The sequence below is a fragment of the Struthio camelus genome, chromosome 25 (genome assembly GCF_040807025.1).
Source record: "Struthio camelus isolate bStrCam1 chromosome 25, bStrCam1.hap1, whole genome shotgun sequence".
Lineage (NCBI taxonomy): Eukaryota > Metazoa > Chordata > Aves > Struthioniformes > Struthionidae > Struthio > Struthio camelus.
The window spans coordinates 5884506-5903882 of record NC_090966.1 but is presented as its reverse complement, the minus strand read 5'-3'; the positions used below and the strand labels follow the sequence as shown (position 1 = coordinate 5903882).

Sequence of the window (19377 nt, the reverse complement as noted above, 5' to 3'; positions counted from 1 at the left end):
CTTGTTAGGGGCAGCTGGATTACCTCTACATATTAGGGGAGATACAAGATACTTTGTTTCCCATTCCTGAAACCACTTCTTTCCTGCTCTTCCAACTAACTCTGGAACCAAGGCGATATTTTCTTCCCATACAGAGCTTCGATCTGAGTTCTTGCTGAGCCTCCTTGGGTTAGCTTTCTGAGTTCAATTGTACCTTCTTTCTCATGCACATTTACTACCAAGTGGCACGTCTGTCTTTTCACTGTGAAGAGGGTATCTCCTTTACTGCCTCTTAACAGAGCTACTCCATGAGAATTCACCTAGAGATGAGTATTTGCATGTCAAAACAAGTTCTAGGAACTACAGAATTCATTCTTTTAGTAGTCCAGAGGTCTGAAGACTTCTAGTTGGCACAGGAGCTTTTTCCCTGAGCCGTTGATCCTGGCAAAAGTTCATGTAGCTGTGACTTTGGTCTTCTGAAGATAATGAATAGTATATATTTTTAGTGAGAAGTGAGAATCGGGAGGCTTTCATCTTTTCCGTTTAATCCACGTGTTTTTCAGAGCAGTTACAATTGCTCTGCAGTTGGGAATTTGAGCAGTCCACAGCCTTGTCTAATCAGGATTTTAAGTTGTGAAGATAATGCCGGAGAGTAGGTAGAATCTGTTAATACCCCCTGTAGTTGAGGCAGTCTGCCTTTATGCACTTCAATTCTTGACAGCTACCAGTTGCTGAGACCACTAATACTATGCAGACGTTTTTCTGCAGACAGTGTAACCACCTTGCGTATTAATGTCACATTTGAAGTCTTTAAAATTTTCACCACTGTTGCTTTGAAATTTTCACTACTGTTATGCAGAGGTTCAGTGCACTAGACAATTAGCTGTTTATGAAGAGAGCAGTTAATCCTGCACCTGTATGGGGTTTTTTGTTTGTTTATTGTTCTTCCTAAGAACAAAAACGTTTTACTTGAGCCCCAAATGTAGGGGAAGTCTAGTTTCTAATGGGCTGTAAGGGATGGCGTGTGTTTTCTCCACGAGCAAAACGGTTTCATTTGGAAATTGAATGCCGTTCCACTAATCTATTCTTGGGGTGATTAAAATACGGATTGTGTTTCTTGACTTGTGATGGTGAACTCACTTGAATAATAGAAATGGTTATTCTCTCTTTCAGGCCTTTTCTAGTCTTGCTGAAGCTGCCTATGAAGCTGCAGATGTAGCTGATGATCAGGAAGAGCCAGCAACCTACTGCTTATCTTCCTCATTTGAGCTTATAGTTCAGAAACTTCTGGAGACCACAGATAGGTAACGTTAAACCGGTTGGCTTAAGCTCCACAAAGATACTCTTATTATTTCAGACTGCTGGTCATCTTTCTCCTGCAGCTTAGATCTGAATGGTGTTTTTTCCGAATCAGGCTTTTAGGTATTGGTTGGAATACAGAATGCTGATCCCCAGGATGAAAACTGTTTGCACAGAGTAACTTCTCAATGTTTTGTCCATACCTGTTTTTAGTAAGCCTGGGTTTTTCTCCAAACGTGTATCTTCTGTGTTTCACTTTGAAGTTTTGCAGCACAGTATCAGACTGTGCAGATCTCTGTATGGTATTTATGACTCTTTTCAAGGTTGGCTAGAAGGCCGTTGAATAATCAGGATCGCAGCAAGGCATAATTGGAAATCTTTTTGTATCGTGCGGTCCCTTTTACTGTGACTGTTTTATGCCATAGTTGTTGCTGTAGTGTTACTACATTTACATTAGCGCCAGGTGCTCCCAGAAGAGATGAGGACCTAGTTAGGCTAGGTACTGTCCTTTCCTCGACTAAGTTGAAATACAAATAGACCAGAAAATTTTTTTCAGTTCTGCAGATGCATAAATAAAAGGATAATGTTGAACTCCTGTTCTGCCTTCAAGGTCACGTAAGGAGTCTTGACAGCTCAGGGTTCAATTCTTGGATCAGTTCAGGCTTCAGTTGAAGCCTTCAGCTGCGGGACTACTTTTTTAAATGGTGTCACTATCTGAACGGTTCAAAGTCTGAACTCTCTTCCTGTCTAGTTTACTTCCAACCAGAAGTGTAGTGTCTCGTTCAAGGCTATGAAGTACACCAGTCATCTTGGTATAGATCTTGGCTCTCTGTATTTCAGAGTTAACGTTTTCACTGGTATCTCGGAGGGATGTCAGGCAATAATGCAAGCTCACCTCTTGAGATCGTTCCTTCTAGGTAAGGGTACTGGAGCATGTGGGTCTGCAGCTTTTTGTGCTCCTGTCCTTGCTATCTGTGACTGAAGATATTGGAAGTCATTCTTAGTAGCGAATGAAGAAGTGTCTCAAAAGTGACTTCAGCACTTTCATTTACTTTGAAGCCCGTAATACAGGAATACGAATGGTTCAGCTTGGCACAACACTACAATTCAGCTGTTACTGATTTACTAAAAAAGGTCTGTTTCTAAGCAAGCCTGAGCACTGAGAGCTGAAAATAAACTCCTTCTGTGATAGGCCTGATGGACACCAGAATAACTTGAGGAGTTCTGCATATGAAGCTCTGATGGAAATAGTGAAAAACAGTGCCAAGGACTGTTACCCTGCTGTCCAGAAGACAACTTTGGTCATTATGGAACGTCTTCAGCAAGTGCTGCAGATGGAGGTAGGTAAAGCTGAGTCAGGCCCCCATTATGGTAAGGGGTTTAAGGGGACTAGTAGGTATAACGTTGCTGTGGCTTCATCTGGTATAGAAAAATGAGTTTTGTTGCAGACTGTATATATTATAGCATAATGTGTTTTTATGTATGCGTAGGTAAATATATTAAGCTTCTGGACATTAACTTTATTTCAAAAATCAAATACATATTTAAAATTGATTTTCTGCATCTCATAGCACTTAAAATTTGCTGGTTTTGCATGGACAGTGATCAAGTCTTTTTATACCGAGGTGTTTTTTTTTTTTCTTTTTCAGTCACATATCCAGAGCACTTCAGACAGAATCCAGTTCAATGATCTTCAGTCTCTGCTTTGTGCTACTCTACAGGTAAGTTCCTCTTCCTATTTTGTGGTTATGGAAAAAAGAGGCAGTTTTAGAGAAGTTTCTGCACCCCAGAGAATGCAGACTTGGTTCTGGTGTTCAGATCGGAATGATGAAAACAGATCTTATGTCCAAGCTGATGTGTGGGAGGTGATAAGGTTTGAAAGGCTTCAGCTCTTCCAGTAGAGTACACCTTACAAAGCTAGAATAAGTTAATGTAACGTGTTAAAGACCGTATACGCTTTCAGATTGGTGGTTATGTTGGCTAAAGATTGAACAATCGCTTTAGTTGGCACAAACAAAGAAAAAATCTGTAGTAGTTTTAATTTGTTCACCTGCCTCTTGTGGTTGGTGTTCTTATTTAAAATGGCACTAATTAAAATGCACTAAGTGTCCTTGAAATTAAACATTGGGTAATGAATGGCCCATGTGACTTGGGCATTTGCTCACTTTGATTTCTTGCCTACTCTTACAAAGTCCACTGAAAACAGCCACTTTTTTTCCAAACTACTCAAGAAACCCCTCAGGCAGTCTTTCTAAAATCACATGGTGTTTGATGTTGAAGCTTTTCTGTTAATACTGCAGAAAAAGTGGTGCGACTGTGTTGTCATGCCTGGCTTATTAAAGTTATAGAGTGCTACTTCAAAAATGTGTAATAGATACAGATTCAGCACTGACACAGCTCTGTGTAGCTCACAGAAGAAAGTAGGACTTTCTTCTGCAGGTGTAATAGAGTACTATGCCATCTGAAATCTCTTCTTTGGCACAGTGTGATCGCTAATCTCTTTCAGGCCATCTCTGTGCATTTGTGGGAAGTGTAGTGCAAGTAGCACAGATGGAATTAAATTGCTAGTTATAATTTGCAAAGATACCTTACTTCACTATCACAAAATCTGAACCATAAGTATTTACAGTAGCTGCAGCAGATATTTAGTACCACTAACTGAAAAATTAGCGGAGGGATTTTTTCAGTGTTACGTAGTCAGATATATTATTTTGCTACATAATTTTATTTTCTGCTGCAAATGCCCTTTAATATACAACAGGAGGAAAAAAAAAAATTAATGCTTAAAAGGATGAGAAAATCAAGACCTATTATTTAATCAGTCAAGTCAATCTCTTTGAAATGACTCAGTTTAAAGAATCAGGCTTGAAATAATTATTTTCCTCTTCAGGTTAAGGGATCTGTCTTTCTCTTTTCATAGGAAATGCAAATTTATTTTAAATAAGGATATAGCCAAGCTGCGTTCTGTACTCCACTTTCAGTGCTGAAAGACTGTCAGAATTGTATAGGGCGAGCAGAGCCAAGGTTAAGTTTACATGTTTACCTAGGATATTTCCTTGGTCCGACTGCTAAATGTGGTGTGCTGCATAACACAGAGCACATGTGTGCTCACCAGGTTGTTCTATGTGTATGTCAGGCTGCCTCTGCTCTCTAGATATCAGAATTGCTTTTCAAACACCTCAGTGCTAGATGTATTTGTGTAAACGTACTTTTTGAATTTAATTCCATGGGGTAGAAGCAAAGCTTACATGCGATCTATAATTGACAATAAGAGATTGCCATCACATTGTTACAGTGGAAAACGGGCTTTGTTATAAGGCCAGATTTGGGTTGGTCTTGTTTAATGCCAGCTACAAATGGAATGCCCAGAGAACAGCCTATGCAGCAGGAAAGGTAAATTCTGCTTGTTCTGTAGCTGGAAAATTTAGTGTGGCTAAAATGAATAGGACTTTGCACTTGCACTGACAAAGCATATTTTTTGCAGCAATAGAGTTCAAAGCAGTTATCTTCCTTTTAGCAGCCTGGGGTGATCATGAGCATTCAGAGCTAGCGTAAAACATGTAAAGGAGTAATTCAGCCTAGTGTATATAGAAACGATTACAGCCTCTTCCCCCTTTCATTCCCCCGCTAGAATGTTCTCCGGAAAGTCCAGCACCAAGATGCTTTGCAGATCTCTGATGTGGTGATGGCATCTCTGCTGAGGATGTTCCAGAGCACAGCTGGCTCGGGGGGCGTGCAGGAGGATGCCTTGATGGCAGTCAGCACCCTGGTAGAAGGTCAGTATTTCAGTGCAAAGTATGGTGGCTGTGTGGAGGACAGAGCTGGGACAGAACAGGTTTGCCTCGTTCTCTTTCGACTATATGGCAAAAAACGTTTAGTTCCTGGTTTTGTTTGAGGTGTGGTTTTGACCACACAGCTCACCACACTGATCTGTGAAGCCCTGACACTAGCTGATTGTGTTCAACTGTTTTCTTGACTGAATGGCTTGTTTTCTGTTTGTTTCTGTATTTGCTGCAGTGCAAATTCTGACAGAAAACATCTAGTGTGACTTTGTACAGTGCCTAGCACAATGGGAATCTCATCTCTTCATGCTGTTGCCATGCAGATTTAGCGTTATCTTAATGACTTGCTGCTGTCTGTGACCTGCTTCTGTTTTGTAGTGTTTTGTCAATGGTTAATTAGTATTCGTTGTTCTTGCTTAAAAGAAATCAGTGGCAGAGATAGCATTAGAATGAGTTAGAGTCTGTGAAGCAAAACAAAATTTGGGTTGTGACATTCCAGGCAGTTTGAGCTTCATGATTCGTGTTTAGAACATGCTGGCTGTGGCGTGATCTCAAGCCCTAGGAATGCATTGTGTTGTCAAACACCACATATGTGAATGTGAAGGTTAAGGTGCTGTTGAAAGTCTGTACCTACTCTCATTGCCTAACATCCCTCCTGCCCCACCCCCTGCTTATTTCTAGTAAAAACCATGCACGAGTTGGAAGCGGGTCTTGAGAGAGAGCAGTTTGTAAAGAGGTTCATATGAATTTTTCTTTGTGTTTGAGGCTGTTGGCATGACTAGTCTGTTCAGGATCTGTTCTCCAGGTGATGGGACCTATTTCTAGCAAAGAGGTACATGCCTAATTACTCTGAGAATGCATGACAACCTGGAGGCGCAGCAGAGTTAGTTTTGGCTTTTTAGCGTCAGAAGGGGCTACTCCATATTCAAATGTTTTGGAGAACAGCCTTGTGACTTTGACAGGCACCCTTCTCTAAAGAACAGCCGTATGACTGTTTTTGAAAATGTTTAGTGGGATTGAGTGAGGAACCTGTGAAGCGAATGAGAAGGCTGAGTAGGATCATTGCAAGGTTAACCAGCAAGTTAAAATGAAAGCGTATCCTTTTGATTCAAACTCCTTTCCACTCTGAAAGGATAAGTTTGCATGCATGATCTTCGTAATTTAAATAGGGTAAGGAAGACAGGAGTGGTAAGAAAGAGTAGTCACAAAATATAAAGGAAATATTTCAAATATTAAATATTGCTTATATTTAAGCATCTTAAGAGTGCCCTATATGAACCGCAAGAGACTGTGCAGCTGTTTCCAAAAGGAGGACTTTACAGCTGAGAAGTAATGTGAAAAGAATTAAGGATTTTCAACTGGCGTAAAGTGATGTAATGGTGCTCCCGTTTCCCAAAGTGCTGAACGCAAAGTGTGGAACCCTGTCTGAAGTGTGCCGTGATGTTCCTGTCGCTGTAATCGGTCTGCTCAGTGAGGAAGCTCTCGACATGCTTTCTGAGCACAGGAGGGGGTGTTTTTTTATCTTCAAAGACCTGCAAGGAATTGAGCTCTTCTGAATTTTTGTTTTAGTCCAGATGGACCTATTTCACTGATGCTCAATTTTGGTGTGAAATCTAGAGGAGAATCCATTTGTTGTGCTTCTGCTGGAATATGCAGGCACTGGTTTTGGGTGGAATGTGACGGTGGGTTTCTTTTTTGTAGAACTTGAGGAAAAGTGTTGTAGGTCAGAATTTTTTCTCTAACCAGAGTGTTTTCTGTGCACAGTCTTAGGTGGAGAGTTTCTGAAGTACATGGATGCCTTCAAGCCGTTCCTTGGCATTGGACTGAAGAACTATGCTGAGTACCAGGTAGAGGTCAAATCAGGCAGCCCTTTGTTTAAAATCTCTAAATTTGCATCTGCTCACAGATGCTGAGTTCAGCAGGTGTGCATCCGTAAAATACCACAGCTTCTGGTGACAAGAGTTGGAGCCCCATGGATTTTTCTATAATTACTGTCTGCATGCACAAATTTAAGACTCCCTTCTACTTAATTCAGCAGAAGGCCTTTATTGACTTGACACCTGCATTTTCACAGTGGCTGCATATTAGTCCTCCTTGATGAGGAGAGAGGTTGCCACTGGCTGTGAATTTCCATCAGAACGTCAAGTCGTGGTACTCGCTGTGGGGCTGATACTTAGAACACCTGGCTGCTGAATTCGGTAGCAATTGTTCGGACCAAGTACCTGTCACTTTGGCGTCTGGAACTCTTGCTCTCTCGGTTGGATGAACTTGTCCGGATCTTCTTTGCAGGTTCTAACTTAAACGGTTTACAAAGCACGGACTCACCAGCTGTTACATGAGGGTCACCGTACTTGGTGATTTTAATGGTTACAGCCTCTCACCACTACTCAGTGCTCTAATAAGCTAGAGCTTCCACATAGGATGTGGAAGACTGACTCATTGGGTGGGTGTATTACTTGCTGTTCTATTTGCAGGTTTGTCTGGCTGCAGTGGGCCTGGTTGGTGACTTATGTAGAGCCCTGCAATCCAACATCTTGCCTTTCTGTGATGAGGTTATGCAGCTGCTCTTGGAGAACTTGGGGGTGAGTGTTTACCTTCTCATTAGCCAGTTAGTAACAGTTGGCTTGCATACTGAGAAGAAAGTGGGAGGTGGGAGAAGCAGAAGTGTTAGGCATGCTCTGAAGATCTCATGTTTGACAACTATACTGCTTACCATTTGAATTGAATCCAAATTTATTGAGGATGAGGGTTGAAATTTCAAGTACATGTCCTAATTTATTAGCTTTTCCCCTTTAAAAAGTGCAGCTTAATGGTGCTGAAATCTCTTCCAGAATGAAAATGTTCATAGGTCTGTGAAGCCTCAGATTCTTTCAGTGTTTGGTGATATCGCCCTTGCCATTGGAGGAGAGTTTAAAAAGTACCTGGATGTTGTATTGAATACTCTCCAGCAGGCCTCCCAAGCACAGGTTGATAAGGTGAGCCAACACTGCACTCTGCAGTTCTCGTTAAAGCCATAAACAAGTAAGGTATACTTCATCAAGGGCATTGCTAAAGCATGATTTCCTGTTGCCTTTCTAGTCGGATTATGATATGGTGGATTACCTGAATGAGTTGAGGGAGGGCTGTCTGGAAGCTTACACTGGCATCATCCAAGGATTGAAGGGAGACCAAGAAAATGTGCATCGTGAGTACTCTGTCCTGCTGTGGTGTTAACTGTGGCTGAAATGATAGGAAAAACTGTGCTTGAAGAAGCTGTCTCATGGGAGTTGTTCGTCTCGTTCATAGGAATATCCTTGTTAATCCCTTTTTGTGTGGGAGTAAATACTTTAACTGCCATGAGTAGAGAATGGGTTTAGAACTCTTCACTCTAGTTCCTCTTGCCTCCATTGGCAGTTTTTCTCCTCCCTGGCCTGGAGAGCTCTTTTGGGGTTGAATTCTGGCTGTCTAGGAGTTTATTGGAAGCCCTTGTAAAGGGTAGATGATTAAATTTGGACTGTTTCATCCTGCCATAAAAAAAAAGTTGTTTTCTTTCTTTTAGCGGATGTGATGTTGGTGCAACCCAGAGTAGAATTTATTCTGTCTTTCATTGACCACATTGCTGGAGATGAGGATCACACAGATGGAGTAGTGGCATGTGCTGCTGGACTGATAGGGTAAGCACCCTAAAGATATCATAAAATTGACAGCGCTCATCACTAGAAGTCTTTGTACAATAGGTTTAATATTCCATGCTGCAGTTGTAAGACCGTCCTGCAGTGTTTAGTATCAATTCTGGCTTTTTACAGTCCAGAGTTGGACACTTAAACCAAGGTGTAAAGTGAAAGTGAAGGGCAGTGGTTAATGCAGGTGAGGCCCTTTAACTGACAGGGTGAAAACCTGTAGGTACGAGTGAAAACTGCATGCGTGTTATAGAAATTCCAGATCTAGGATTTTCAAAGATGACCTTACCTTAAAAGTAAATGCCCAAAACCTCAATTCCTTGGGTGTGGAGGAGCTCGGGTCTGAATTTTTTCCGTCATTTGTTGAATTTAGGGAGATCGGTCTTTGGATGGGAGATTGAATGTCTTCAGTTAGTCACAATTTGAGGAAAAGCGTTCAGCTCTCCTGCTGCTGAAATTAGTGACCATATGCAGCCTTTTTAAAAGGACGTTAGTTGTGAGTCAGATTTCTTTTTGCTAGCAAGAGCCGATCAGACTGGTACTGGCACATCTGTTTGTGGCACTCAGCCTCGAAAGCCTTTTTCTTCTCCAGGGATTTGTGTACAGCATTTGGAAAAGATGTACTGAAATTAGTAGAAGCTAGACCCATGATACATGAACTGCTAACTGAAGGAAGAAGATCCAAGACGAACAAAACAAAAACCCTTGCTACCTGGGCGACTAAAGAACTGAGAAAACTGAAGAATCAAGCTTGGTAAGGGATTCCACCCACCTCCTTTTCACGTTGCATGATTATGAAATTGGCTAAACTCCTGAGTCTGAAAGGCATGCTTCACAAAAGCTGCCTTCTATAGAAGGTTATTTTTTAGTTTATTTTTCTGTAAACAAGCCCCATCTGTGGTCTTGCCTATCAGAACACATGCAAACATTGAGAAGTACAGTGAACTCCTTGACTTTCCTAAGACGAGATACAGGGTTGAAGGCTTCTTGCGTTGTGAAATGCACCACGCTTGCCAGTCTAGGACAATGCTGAACCGCTCCAAGTGCGTAAAGACTTCAGTAATACCGCTGGTCACGTCAGTGTCGCCTTTTAAAAGGAGCAGGTTGTAGAAAGGGGGCGTCGTAGCATATCTGCCTTTGGGAGAATAAGCCTATTCCGGCTTTGTCACCTTATATGGGGAATTCCCTTAATATCCCTGTTATTTCTCCGTTAGTCTTGTGAAGTTGCTTTTTCTTCCTGTTAGTTTTCTCTTACTTCCTGAACGTGGATTTTTGTGGGGGTTTTTGTTTGATTGACCCTTTTTGCTTGCAGATCTGTTACCATTGGGATGACACCTGAGACCCCCACTGGAAATCTCCAATCTTTTGAAAAAACCCGGAAGTGAGGAGTGTGCACGGATGCTGAATGTTTGGGAATGAGAGGATGAGTGAGTGAGGCTTGAAACACACCACATTGAAAATCCCGCCACAGCAACAGCAGCAGCGCTGTTAGTGAGCTGAGCACTGACTTGCGTAGAAAACCTGGCATCGGCCATCTTCAGGAAGAGGGAATGACCGATTTCCATTAAAGTAATAAGCAGTCTCTTCTTCCGACAGACTAGGACTAGCTTTTCTGTCTTGGCCAGTGCAGAATGGAATGGCCGGTTTGGGAGAGAGGGAACTAGGTTCAACTGTGGTGCTCTTTGTTTGAGGTCTGGCTTTGGCTGCTGGAGAGAGATGGAGTCTGGGTCTCCAGCCCGCCTTCTGTAACCTTTGCCACACGATGCTGTCGGTGCATGGGATAAAAGGAGGGGTGAAGGATTTTCAGTCTAAGAGTGAGTGTGTGTGAATGAGGCGGTATCCACATTCTCAACTTCAAGTCATTGCAGTTTATCTTTTCCCAAAAAAGGGTTAGCTGTTGCATTTCATAAACTAACCGAAGTTCAGTCTACTGATGCAGCATAAGAGATGTAAAAAAGAAAAGAGGAAAAAAAAGGAAAGTCGCTCTTTAGGGCTTTTTTATTTTAGGGAAACACTGACGAATGTTCAGAGCTCCCGTTCTGAGTGACGCTTTTCATGATCTTGTTTCATCAAAGCGCCTTTCCTTCCTTAATATTGTTCAACTGTGAATGTAGAAATGGGGGAAAAAGCTCTTGCGTTAGAGGGAATAGAAATAAATTGTCAAACGATTTCAGGCTTAAAAAACAAAAACATAAACATAAGTGCTCCGAATTGGCAGAAAGAACGCAAAGGGAAAGATCTCTCCTGACTTGTACTGTAGCAGCCCGAACACCCAGAAAAATTGTGCCAAAGAGTTGAAAAACAAAAAAAAAACTTCAGGTAATATTTTGGATTGCAAAATGAGGATAAATTCAATGTTCAAACAAAATCTGATAAAATGCCATTTGGAAACTGCTTGGCCTTTTGTGCTCTTTATTTGATCAAATTTAACGTGGTATTGGTCTCTTGCTGCACTTCAAAAACAAAAAAAGGAAAAAAGAAATTTATATAAAATATATATATACTGACTTGAGCTTACACAAGACGGCACTTGTAAAAGGTTATATTTTTCCACTGCAGTTGAAGATTAATAAAATGGTGTCAAACATTCCCCAATAATTCCTTTTTGTATTCTTGGTCTTTCCAGTAGAAGGGGAACCCATTAACAATTTTTTAGTAGAGTAGTAACAGTCTGATGGGCAACTCTGAAATGAATTGGCTGTTTACTGCTTCCCTAATCATGCAACTCTTTATTTTCACATGAAGGATCAGAATCTCTTGTTTCCTCTTAAATGAGACTTTTTTTTGTTTTGAGGAATAGTCCCTTGCTTATCCTAGATTGTCAGCAATAAGCCAACAGAAATGGAGAAGGTGCAGGGTTTGAGACTATTTTTTCATTTCATTTTTATTAATGCAGCTGTTGATACTACCAGCATTTGAATCTGCAGTTTAACATGGGCATTTTTAAAAGCTGTTTGTTGGGGGGGGGAAGTAGAAAACCTTAGCCAGTAATTTTTTTTTTTTTTTAAGCCAGTCACAATCTGCTTTATTCCCCAATTTCCTTTTCCCAGTCTGATCCTAGGATCCATTACAATGGAGTCCACTTTTGTTGCCCATCCGCACTGCAGCATCCACAATAGCTCTTGTACAGGGTATCAGATATGTGCCTTCAGTGCTGGGTTCAGAATGCAGTCGAAGTGCCGACCTTTGAACCAGTGTACAAAAATAATAATAAAAAAAAAATCCCAGGCATTTTGAGAGGAAAAGCTCTGTTAACTGGGAGAGCCAACCAGCTCCTGAACACAGACTAGGAAGAGGCCTGGGTCACATTTCTAGTAATGCCTTTTCTTTTTATTTTTGTTTCTTGAGGTGGGGTGGGATTTCCTTTTAAAAAAAAAAAAAAAAAAAAAAGCCATTCCTGAAGTTGGGGAGGGGGCGTGGAGGGAAGAAATCTGATCATTCCTCAGTGCTACCTGTTTCTGTCCTGTGTGGCTGTTCAGCTGTAGACAGCAGGAGAATAAAGTACACTGAGACAGTAGTGGAAACAAACCTTGTGTCTGTCATGTTTGTTTTGGAGTTTTTGTTTTTTGGGGCTTTTGTTTCAGGGAACCAGTTCTCAAAGTAACTCTAAACAATGCAGGCTTTCATGTGAGCAATAACATCCTGTAGTGCAGTAGTGAGAAGAAACTGGTCTGTACTTCCAGTGTTTGGTGCCTAGGCCTGTAACTGTTATCCTTTAATCCTGTGACTCCTGGGTTTTAGAGGGAGGGCCGAACACCTATTTGACGTACGTTTTTAAAGAGCTGGTTTCACTGCCTGGCAGACTTAATTAATAGAATGAATCCTTGGTGGTTTGTTTTGTTTTCTTAAGTGCCCTTTCAGCACTAGGATTAAAATGTGCTTGTTTCAGCGAAGCATTTCTTAGCTCGCAGCCTGGGCCGCGCACCGTACACGCTTTGCTGCTGAGGCGAGGCCGGCTGTGACTGAGCCGGGAGGAAGCACGGCTGTCTGGAAGGGGCTGAGAGGGTGTTGTCCCAAGCAGTAGCTCAGCTCGTGTTGTGCTCTGGCGCTTCTGTATCATGCTCTCTCTCCTTTCTCCTAATCAAATGTCTTGCCACGCACCGATTGGGGGAAAAGTTTAATCTTTAAAAGTGCCCATTAACGCAATCCTGATGTTTTAGCTCAGAATCAAGTTCCTTTATTAACCTAATTTTTGCCAATTTGTCAGTCTTACCTAACAAGAAACCAGTGCTTTGGTGTTCGTTTGGCACCCAATAGCGAAGACTTTAATCTGCACCGACACTTGAGTACTGTTACTGTGCCACCGCCTGATTGGCTGTTTTGACTTGTTAATAATGATTGGAAAGGACCCAATTACTAACAAATTGCTAGGATTGATTTATTTACCTTCTAAATAAAAGCTGCTTTATTTTTGTTTTCATTACTTTTGCTGCTTCATTTTGTAGAGCCGCTGCATCGCCTCCTGCCAGAGCTCTTCCTCCGCCCGCGTTGCTCAGCGAGACTGTGTGGGTGTGCGCGCTGAATGAGTGACGATCGCCCGTTTCCTGTTTGGGGGAGCTGAAGGTGACAGCAGTGTGTCATCAGCCATATGTGCCACTCAAACACACAGGGATAACAGTGCCGTACAAAACTATTTCCGGGAACGGGAGCTTGGTCTCCTCTGCGGTTGACTCAGTTTCTTGATTATTATTATTATTTTTTCCCCTCCGTTCTCCCTGGCACTGCCTGCGGAGTGATGGGTGGCTTGAGGTGAACATGCTGATTTGCCAAGTGCTGGGTTTCCTGGGGGGACCTCGGTCCCTACAGCGAGCACGCTTGGGAGGGAAGGAAGCCCAGTTTCTATGCAGGCCTTGGGAAAAAAAGGCGGAGGGGGAAAACTTCCGCCCTTGGAGGGCGACAACCTGGCCTCAGCACCTTCCTGCGAAGGACTGGTTTAACTTGCAGTAGCTGTGCCTGGCGCCCAGGCCCGCCACACCTGCGGTGTCTGCCTCGAGGGAGACCTGGGGGATGGTCGTGCCGGCAGTGCAAGGGGACAACGTGCTTACCTGTGTGGCGATTTAGTTGGTGTCACAACCCTGTTAACCCTGGAATGAAACTGCAGGGTGTTTTTGACTGAGTGGACAGGACCTTAGTTTTATGGCTGTGTGTTTTAACTCTGTTGTTCCCAAGGTGTCAGCTATGGGGGTGCGAGAAGAGCCGCTGGCTTAGCACGCAGCGCTGGCGAGTTGCCCTTGTGTCAGCCACCGAAGCGCGTTAAAAGAAATCATGCTATCGTAAGCTGTTCCAGGAACGGCTTCCTGTGATTGAGTGTGATGGGAAGTGTCTGTGCTGCAAAACCCAGGCAGCGCGCAGCTACGCTTAGCTGGCTAAAATAGTGTTGTATGTGCCTCTGCCTGATGTGGGAGTGCAGTCTTCCTGCCACAACACCTACCGAATCGGGGCATCCAGATGAGAAACGTTAAATCTTCCTGCTGCGAGCGAGCTCGAGCTGGGCGGCTGCGCTGCGTAGGCGCTGAGCGGGGATCAGCGTGATTACGGAAGGACTGTGCTGATTAGGAAGGGGCTCTGGAGAGGGCTTTATGCTCTCTGGTCACATGTTAGAGCTTTCCTCCTGCTTATACTCTCCTTACGCTCTCCGGTACTCGTTGCTGCCCTTGCCAGGACAGCAGATAGCACTTAAGACAGCGGTAGGGTTGCGTGAGGGTTTATAGCCTTGCGCTCGCGCCCTGCCGGTCTGAGCTCTGAGCCTGCCTCTGGCTCGCCGTGGGACGCGGCCCTGAAACCCTAGAGCTGAGGCCGCGGAGATGCGCTGATGCAGCTGGCCGCGAGCGAGCGTGATGGTTTTGTACATATGCGCGTACAGCTGCCTCGGCTCCGGCAGAGCAGCTCTGCGCTCAGAGCCGCGGCTTCGGTGGCGTAGAAAGCGCTTTGCGTGCAATTCCCGGCCTACTCGATCAGAGCTTCCGCCAGGGGTGCTGACATTAGCACTTGGTTGGGAACGTCGCTGCTACCTCTAGATCGAAAGCGAAGGGGTCAACGCTGCGGCGAGGCCGCGCGGAGCGTGAGCCGAGGCAGCGGGCGCTAAGGCGGGCTGAAGCGCTTTGAGTTCTCCCGACGAGCGGCCGGAAAAGGGAGCGGAGCTGTGAAATCTGAGGTTGCAAGGAGAGAGGTGTCGCAGCGGGGTGGCTCTGGCTGCTGTGTAACGGGGGGGCTGGCATCGCGAACTGAGCGGGGCTTGGAAGAGTTTTTGCTGGAGAGTTGTGTCCCCTCTGCCCCCCGTAATAATCTGCCAAGGTCACTTTTTCCAAGGTGTCACTGAAAGATGATGTCTTCAGACCAGCCCAGGGATGCCTTGCCCAGGTGGGAGCTGGGTTTGGTATTGACTTTTGAGTACGTGGTACTCTTCTTTCAGCTAAGTGCTGTTGCTTGGCGGGTACAGATAAGCCAAGTGGAAAATGATCTGAGGTTTTCCCCTCTAAGTGGATGTGCGGCAGGATGATTAGATTCTCTCCATCAAGATGCATCTGTGCTGGTCTAACCTCTGTGCTTAAAATAGCCGTTCTACAAATGGGTCTGTGGCTTCTGGTGTAAATTAAGCGAGTTTCATATTCCTGCATTAGACCAGCGAAAAAGTCATGGGAGAATTTACAGGAGTCCTGCTCGTCCTCATCCCAGCGGCAGCAGGGGCCGATGAAGGCATTTGGATACCACGGCGTGGAAGATGAAACCTCTCCTGGTGGCTAGCTAAAGCTGTTGGACTTCACGTGGGTCCAACGTGGGTTTTTTAAGCGTCCCCTGCTAAAAGGCAGCTGGGTTAATCTTTTGTCGGGAATGGCTGAAGGGTCCCACCCTGCCTCCACGTGAAGTGCAAGAAAAAATACTGCTCGAGCAAGTAAAGCTTTTGAGTCGGAGATCTGCCCGGCTCCTCCGTTCCTGTTGAACGTTAATGCACGTAACGGATGAGACCTGCCACTGAGGGTGAGGAGAAGAGACTGATGCGTGAGGGGTTTAGGCTGATGTTTTTAGCAGAATTAGGCTGATGTTTTTAGCAGAATTCAAGCCTCGCGTGAACCCCGGGAGGCTGCAGCCTACGAGTAGCGCAGGCTGTTCGAGGAAGTACCGCAGCCCGAGAGGTTGGGTTGGGAGCCGGCCTCGCGTTGCGTCTGAACCACAAGACGCAACGCCACAGGACTGAACCACAGGAAGTTCCACCTAAACCTGAGAAAAAACTTCTTCCCTGTGAGGGTGACAGAGCATTGGACCAGGTTGCCCAGAGAGGTAGTGGAGTCTCCTTCCCTGGAGATATTCAAAACCTGTCTGGATGTGATCCTGGGCAATATGCTCTAGAGGCCCCTGCTTGAGCAGGGAGGTTGGACGAGATGATCTCCAGAGGTCCCTGCCAACCTAAACGATTCTGTGATTCTGTCTGATCTCCGCTTAGGTGCTGCAGGAACCAGAGGAGTCACTTGGCCGCTTTCTCCGTCATCTTTGAGCTCATCTGGTTTAGGAGATGATATTTTTGAGGCAGCTCTCCCCGCTTCGGGAGCCTGCGCCTCCCGCGTCCGTTTTGCGAGGGCGAGCCCGTTGCGCTGGCCTCCTCCAGCGCAGCCCCTTCTCGGTGCGCTCAGGCAGCGATTAGTTTTCTGCCACCCAGGACAATTACTTCTCATGGCGAGAAAGCGAAGCCAGACCTGCCTCTCCCTGTTCCGTATTTGTTAGGAGGAGGGAGCATGACACAGTCCTTTGCTGGGAAAACTGCGTACGTTTTTAATTTCCTATTTCTGCCTGTAGCTGGTGTGCTGTGTCGTGGAAGCGCGCAGATTAGCCGAGACCCTGAGCATACCCGAGATGCATTAGAGTTAAATAATTCAGTGCTCAAGTCAACATGGGAATCTGGGAGAGGGATGCTGGCATGGCAGATGTTTAAAAACCCGGCGGCCGCCGCGGGGTGAGCGACACACGCACACGCGAGCTGGGGAAGCGAGCAAGACGGACGGCCCCTGGCAGGCAGATGGAGAAGGCACACGGATATTGGGGGGGGGGGGGGGGGGGGGGGTTGGAGGAATGTCATCGTGAACAGGATTTTGGAGCAGCTGAGAAGCCAGCGGAGCACTTGGATAAGGAGGTAGGTGGTTGTGTTTCCTCTGTTACTATCAAAGCCAAGAGGTGAAAGCCGAACTCTGATGAAGTGCACGGGAATTTTGCCAGGATCCCTCCGCAGCGGCGCTTTCCCAGCGCGGCCAGGTGGTGTTGACTTCAGGTTGGACTGCACGGGGCAGCCGGCTAGCAGGACTGCTGCAGAACGAGTGACTTGGCGCTCGCTCTTCCAAGGTAACTTTCCTCGCGCAGGTTTTATTCAGGGAAAATTACTGTCTCTGCAATAATGACTGTGCCTGGAGCAGCAAAGCTGGTAATAGAGAAGGCTTCGGAGAGCTGGTCCTGTCGCTCTGGTGCAGCTCTGGGCGCGCATCTCAGTCGCTGCTCTCGAAACGACTCGAGGTGCTGCAAACCCCTCCTTGCCGTTGGGCGTCTGGGCAGGGGAAGTTGCGGCTGCGCTGCTAGAGCAGGCGGGGGGACACGAGCCGCGGAGGCTCCACGCCTTTGTCACCAGCGTCGTCGGGGCCTGGACCGCGCGGCCGTGATGCAGCCGGTGCCTCTGCTGCGCCGGGGAGGGCTCGGCCCGGGGCCGTGTCTCTCCGGGCCGCGGGTGGGCGCGTGGCTCGGGGGGACGCGGTGGGGCCGAGGCTGGCGGAGGCTCCTCCGCAGGCTGGGGGCTCTTTCGCTGCCTGTTTCTCCCGGGGAGATGCTGGGCTTGAGACTTTGGGGAAACCAAGAGGAGGAAAAAATCCTTTGAGGAGCGATCAGCCATCCGTGCTCCCTCCTCGTCTTCGTGCCGTGGATAAACCTGCCGAAACGGGGTGGTGGATTCATCTGCTGGGGAAAAAGGCAGAGACGCTACAGCCTAGGGAGGAGCAGAGCATCCGCCGTGGCCTTGCTCCGGGTCCCCGGCCAGCACGGCCTGGCTCTGCTGAAACCAGCCCCTGGCTTTCACGTCTGTGCTCGTGCGCTTTCCACCAGTGCTCTGCTGCGTCCCGGCCGGGGGGCCGAAACACCAGGGCCCGGGTTACGCGGGCAGCGCTCCCGGCAGACCCAGTTGCTCCTTCTGCCTCTAGGTCTCCCTTCGCCTTTCTCCCGAGCTTCTCTTCAAAGCAGACACTGCGACAGCTCTCGCAGACACGTTGCAAGATATTTTCCTTAAGGCGTAGTTGTTCTGTGCCCCCTCCCCTGTGTTTGCGGGCTCGCGGGGGCTGTTGGACCGCTTTCCGAAGGGGGCCGGGTCCCCAGGTGCCGCCGGGCGCGGGAATCGGCTCTGCAGCACCTGCCTCCTTCGCGCGTATGCATGGGTGAAGATGTGCTGTTTTCTTTGCATCAAAATTAACTTCAAACCTGATGGAAAAAAAAGCTTAATTTGCACTTCAAAGTGACTTGCAGCAATCTGTGAGCATGAGCAAATCCTGAAATGCCACTTGGGTTTTTTCTGGGGCCCTGCTTGTGGCAGGGAGCAGCCCCCCGTCTCCCCCTGCCTCTGGCATTGCCCATCCTGCCTCTAATTCCCCTCTGCTAAGTGCTGCTGTCCTGTATTTCGGAGCAATGGTGAAATTCCTCCAATCCCCAAGAGCTATTTGTCTTTCTCCTGCCATGCACCGAGCAGAATGAGCTGATTTCCTGGCAGAAATTCAGATGGAAATTGTTATGTTTTGCTCATAAAAGCCTATTACCAGCCTCACGCCCGTCCTTGGCTGGAGCGGGGACATGTGCGCTCGGAGCCGGGGTCTGCAGCAACTGGCGCTTTGCGGGGGCCTTTCTGGGGCGTTGGGTCACCCCAAAAGGGGAGCGCTGAGGTGCACTGTGTTTTTGGCTGGGGAGAAACATGGAAAAGGCCGGTGCTGTGCCCAGCTCCTGCCGGGGGGTCCCAGTGCTCCGGCTGCTCCCCCGGCCTGGCTCCCGCGCGGGAGCTGCTGAATCACAGGCACGACCTCCCAGCGCATCCGTGCCGCCATCCAGCCGCTGCCGCCTCTCCTTGCAGCACCGGCGCGAGCAGTCCGGTGGCGGGGCCGCGGCATCGCTCCCTGCTCCCGTGTCTCCGCAGTGCCGCGGCCCAGCCTCCGAAGTCACGATTTGGGAAAGCGCCTCGGTGGGGCAGCCCCGGGCAGCCGTCGGCACGAGGGTCTCGCCGGAGACGCCGGGAATTTTGCGGCCGGCGGCGGGGCTCTGCCGGCACCGTGGGGCCCTCTCCACCACCTCCCAGCCGAGCCCTTCGGTGCGGACCCCCGTGCAGCCGCCGCTGGCCCCTGCGGTGCCCCCGGCCTCCCCCGCTGTCGGGGATTTGTCCGGTTCCTCTCCCTGGGGAGAGCTGATCCCCCAAACACAGCTTGCAGAGGGGGAACCCTTGGCGACAGCGGAGCTGGCAGAAAGGAGAACAGCTATTAATAAACTGCGTGCAGCAACGTGGGGAAAAAAAAAAAACGTAGTTCCATAATGGAAGCGTCTCCCAGAGAACAATCCAGGGAATAAAGCGTTCTCAGGAGGGAGGGCGAGCACAGCCCCCGTGGGCGCTGGCGGGGGCCCCTCCGGCCTCTCCGCCTCCTCTCGGCACG

The 19377-nt window shown here is 47.0% G+C and overlaps 1 protein-coding gene across 2 annotated transcripts in view; it reads left to right on the top strand.

Moving 5' to 3' along the window:
• Window positions 1-13142, top strand: part of KPNB1 (karyopherin subunit beta 1) — a 28109-nt gene extending 14967 nt beyond the window's left edge. The window contains exons 12-22 of one of the 2 annotated variants that reach the window (XM_068919293.1): window positions 1153-1283; window positions 2471-2618; window positions 2928-2999; window positions 4910-5054; window positions 6825-6907; window positions 7535-7642; window positions 7892-8035; window positions 8139-8244; window positions 8599-8713; window positions 9312-9473; window positions 10032-13142. In XM_068919293.1, the coding sequence (XP_068775394.1) occupies window positions 1153-1283; window positions 2471-2618; window positions 2928-2999; window positions 4910-5054; window positions 6825-6907; window positions 7535-7642; window positions 7892-8035; window positions 8139-8244; window positions 8599-8713; window positions 9312-9473; window position 10032 (1215 nt within the window). In that variant the 3' untranslated portion in view covers window positions 10033-13142. Of the gene's footprint in view, window positions 1-1152; window positions 1284-2470; window positions 2619-2927; window positions 3000-4909; window positions 5055-6824; window positions 6908-7534; window positions 7643-7891; window positions 8036-8138; window positions 8245-8598; window positions 8714-9311; window positions 9478-10031 lie in introns of those variants that run through there. The other variant, XM_068919294.1, reaches the window with a different exon arrangement.
• The last annotated feature ends 6235 nt before the right edge of the window (window positions 13143-19377 follow it).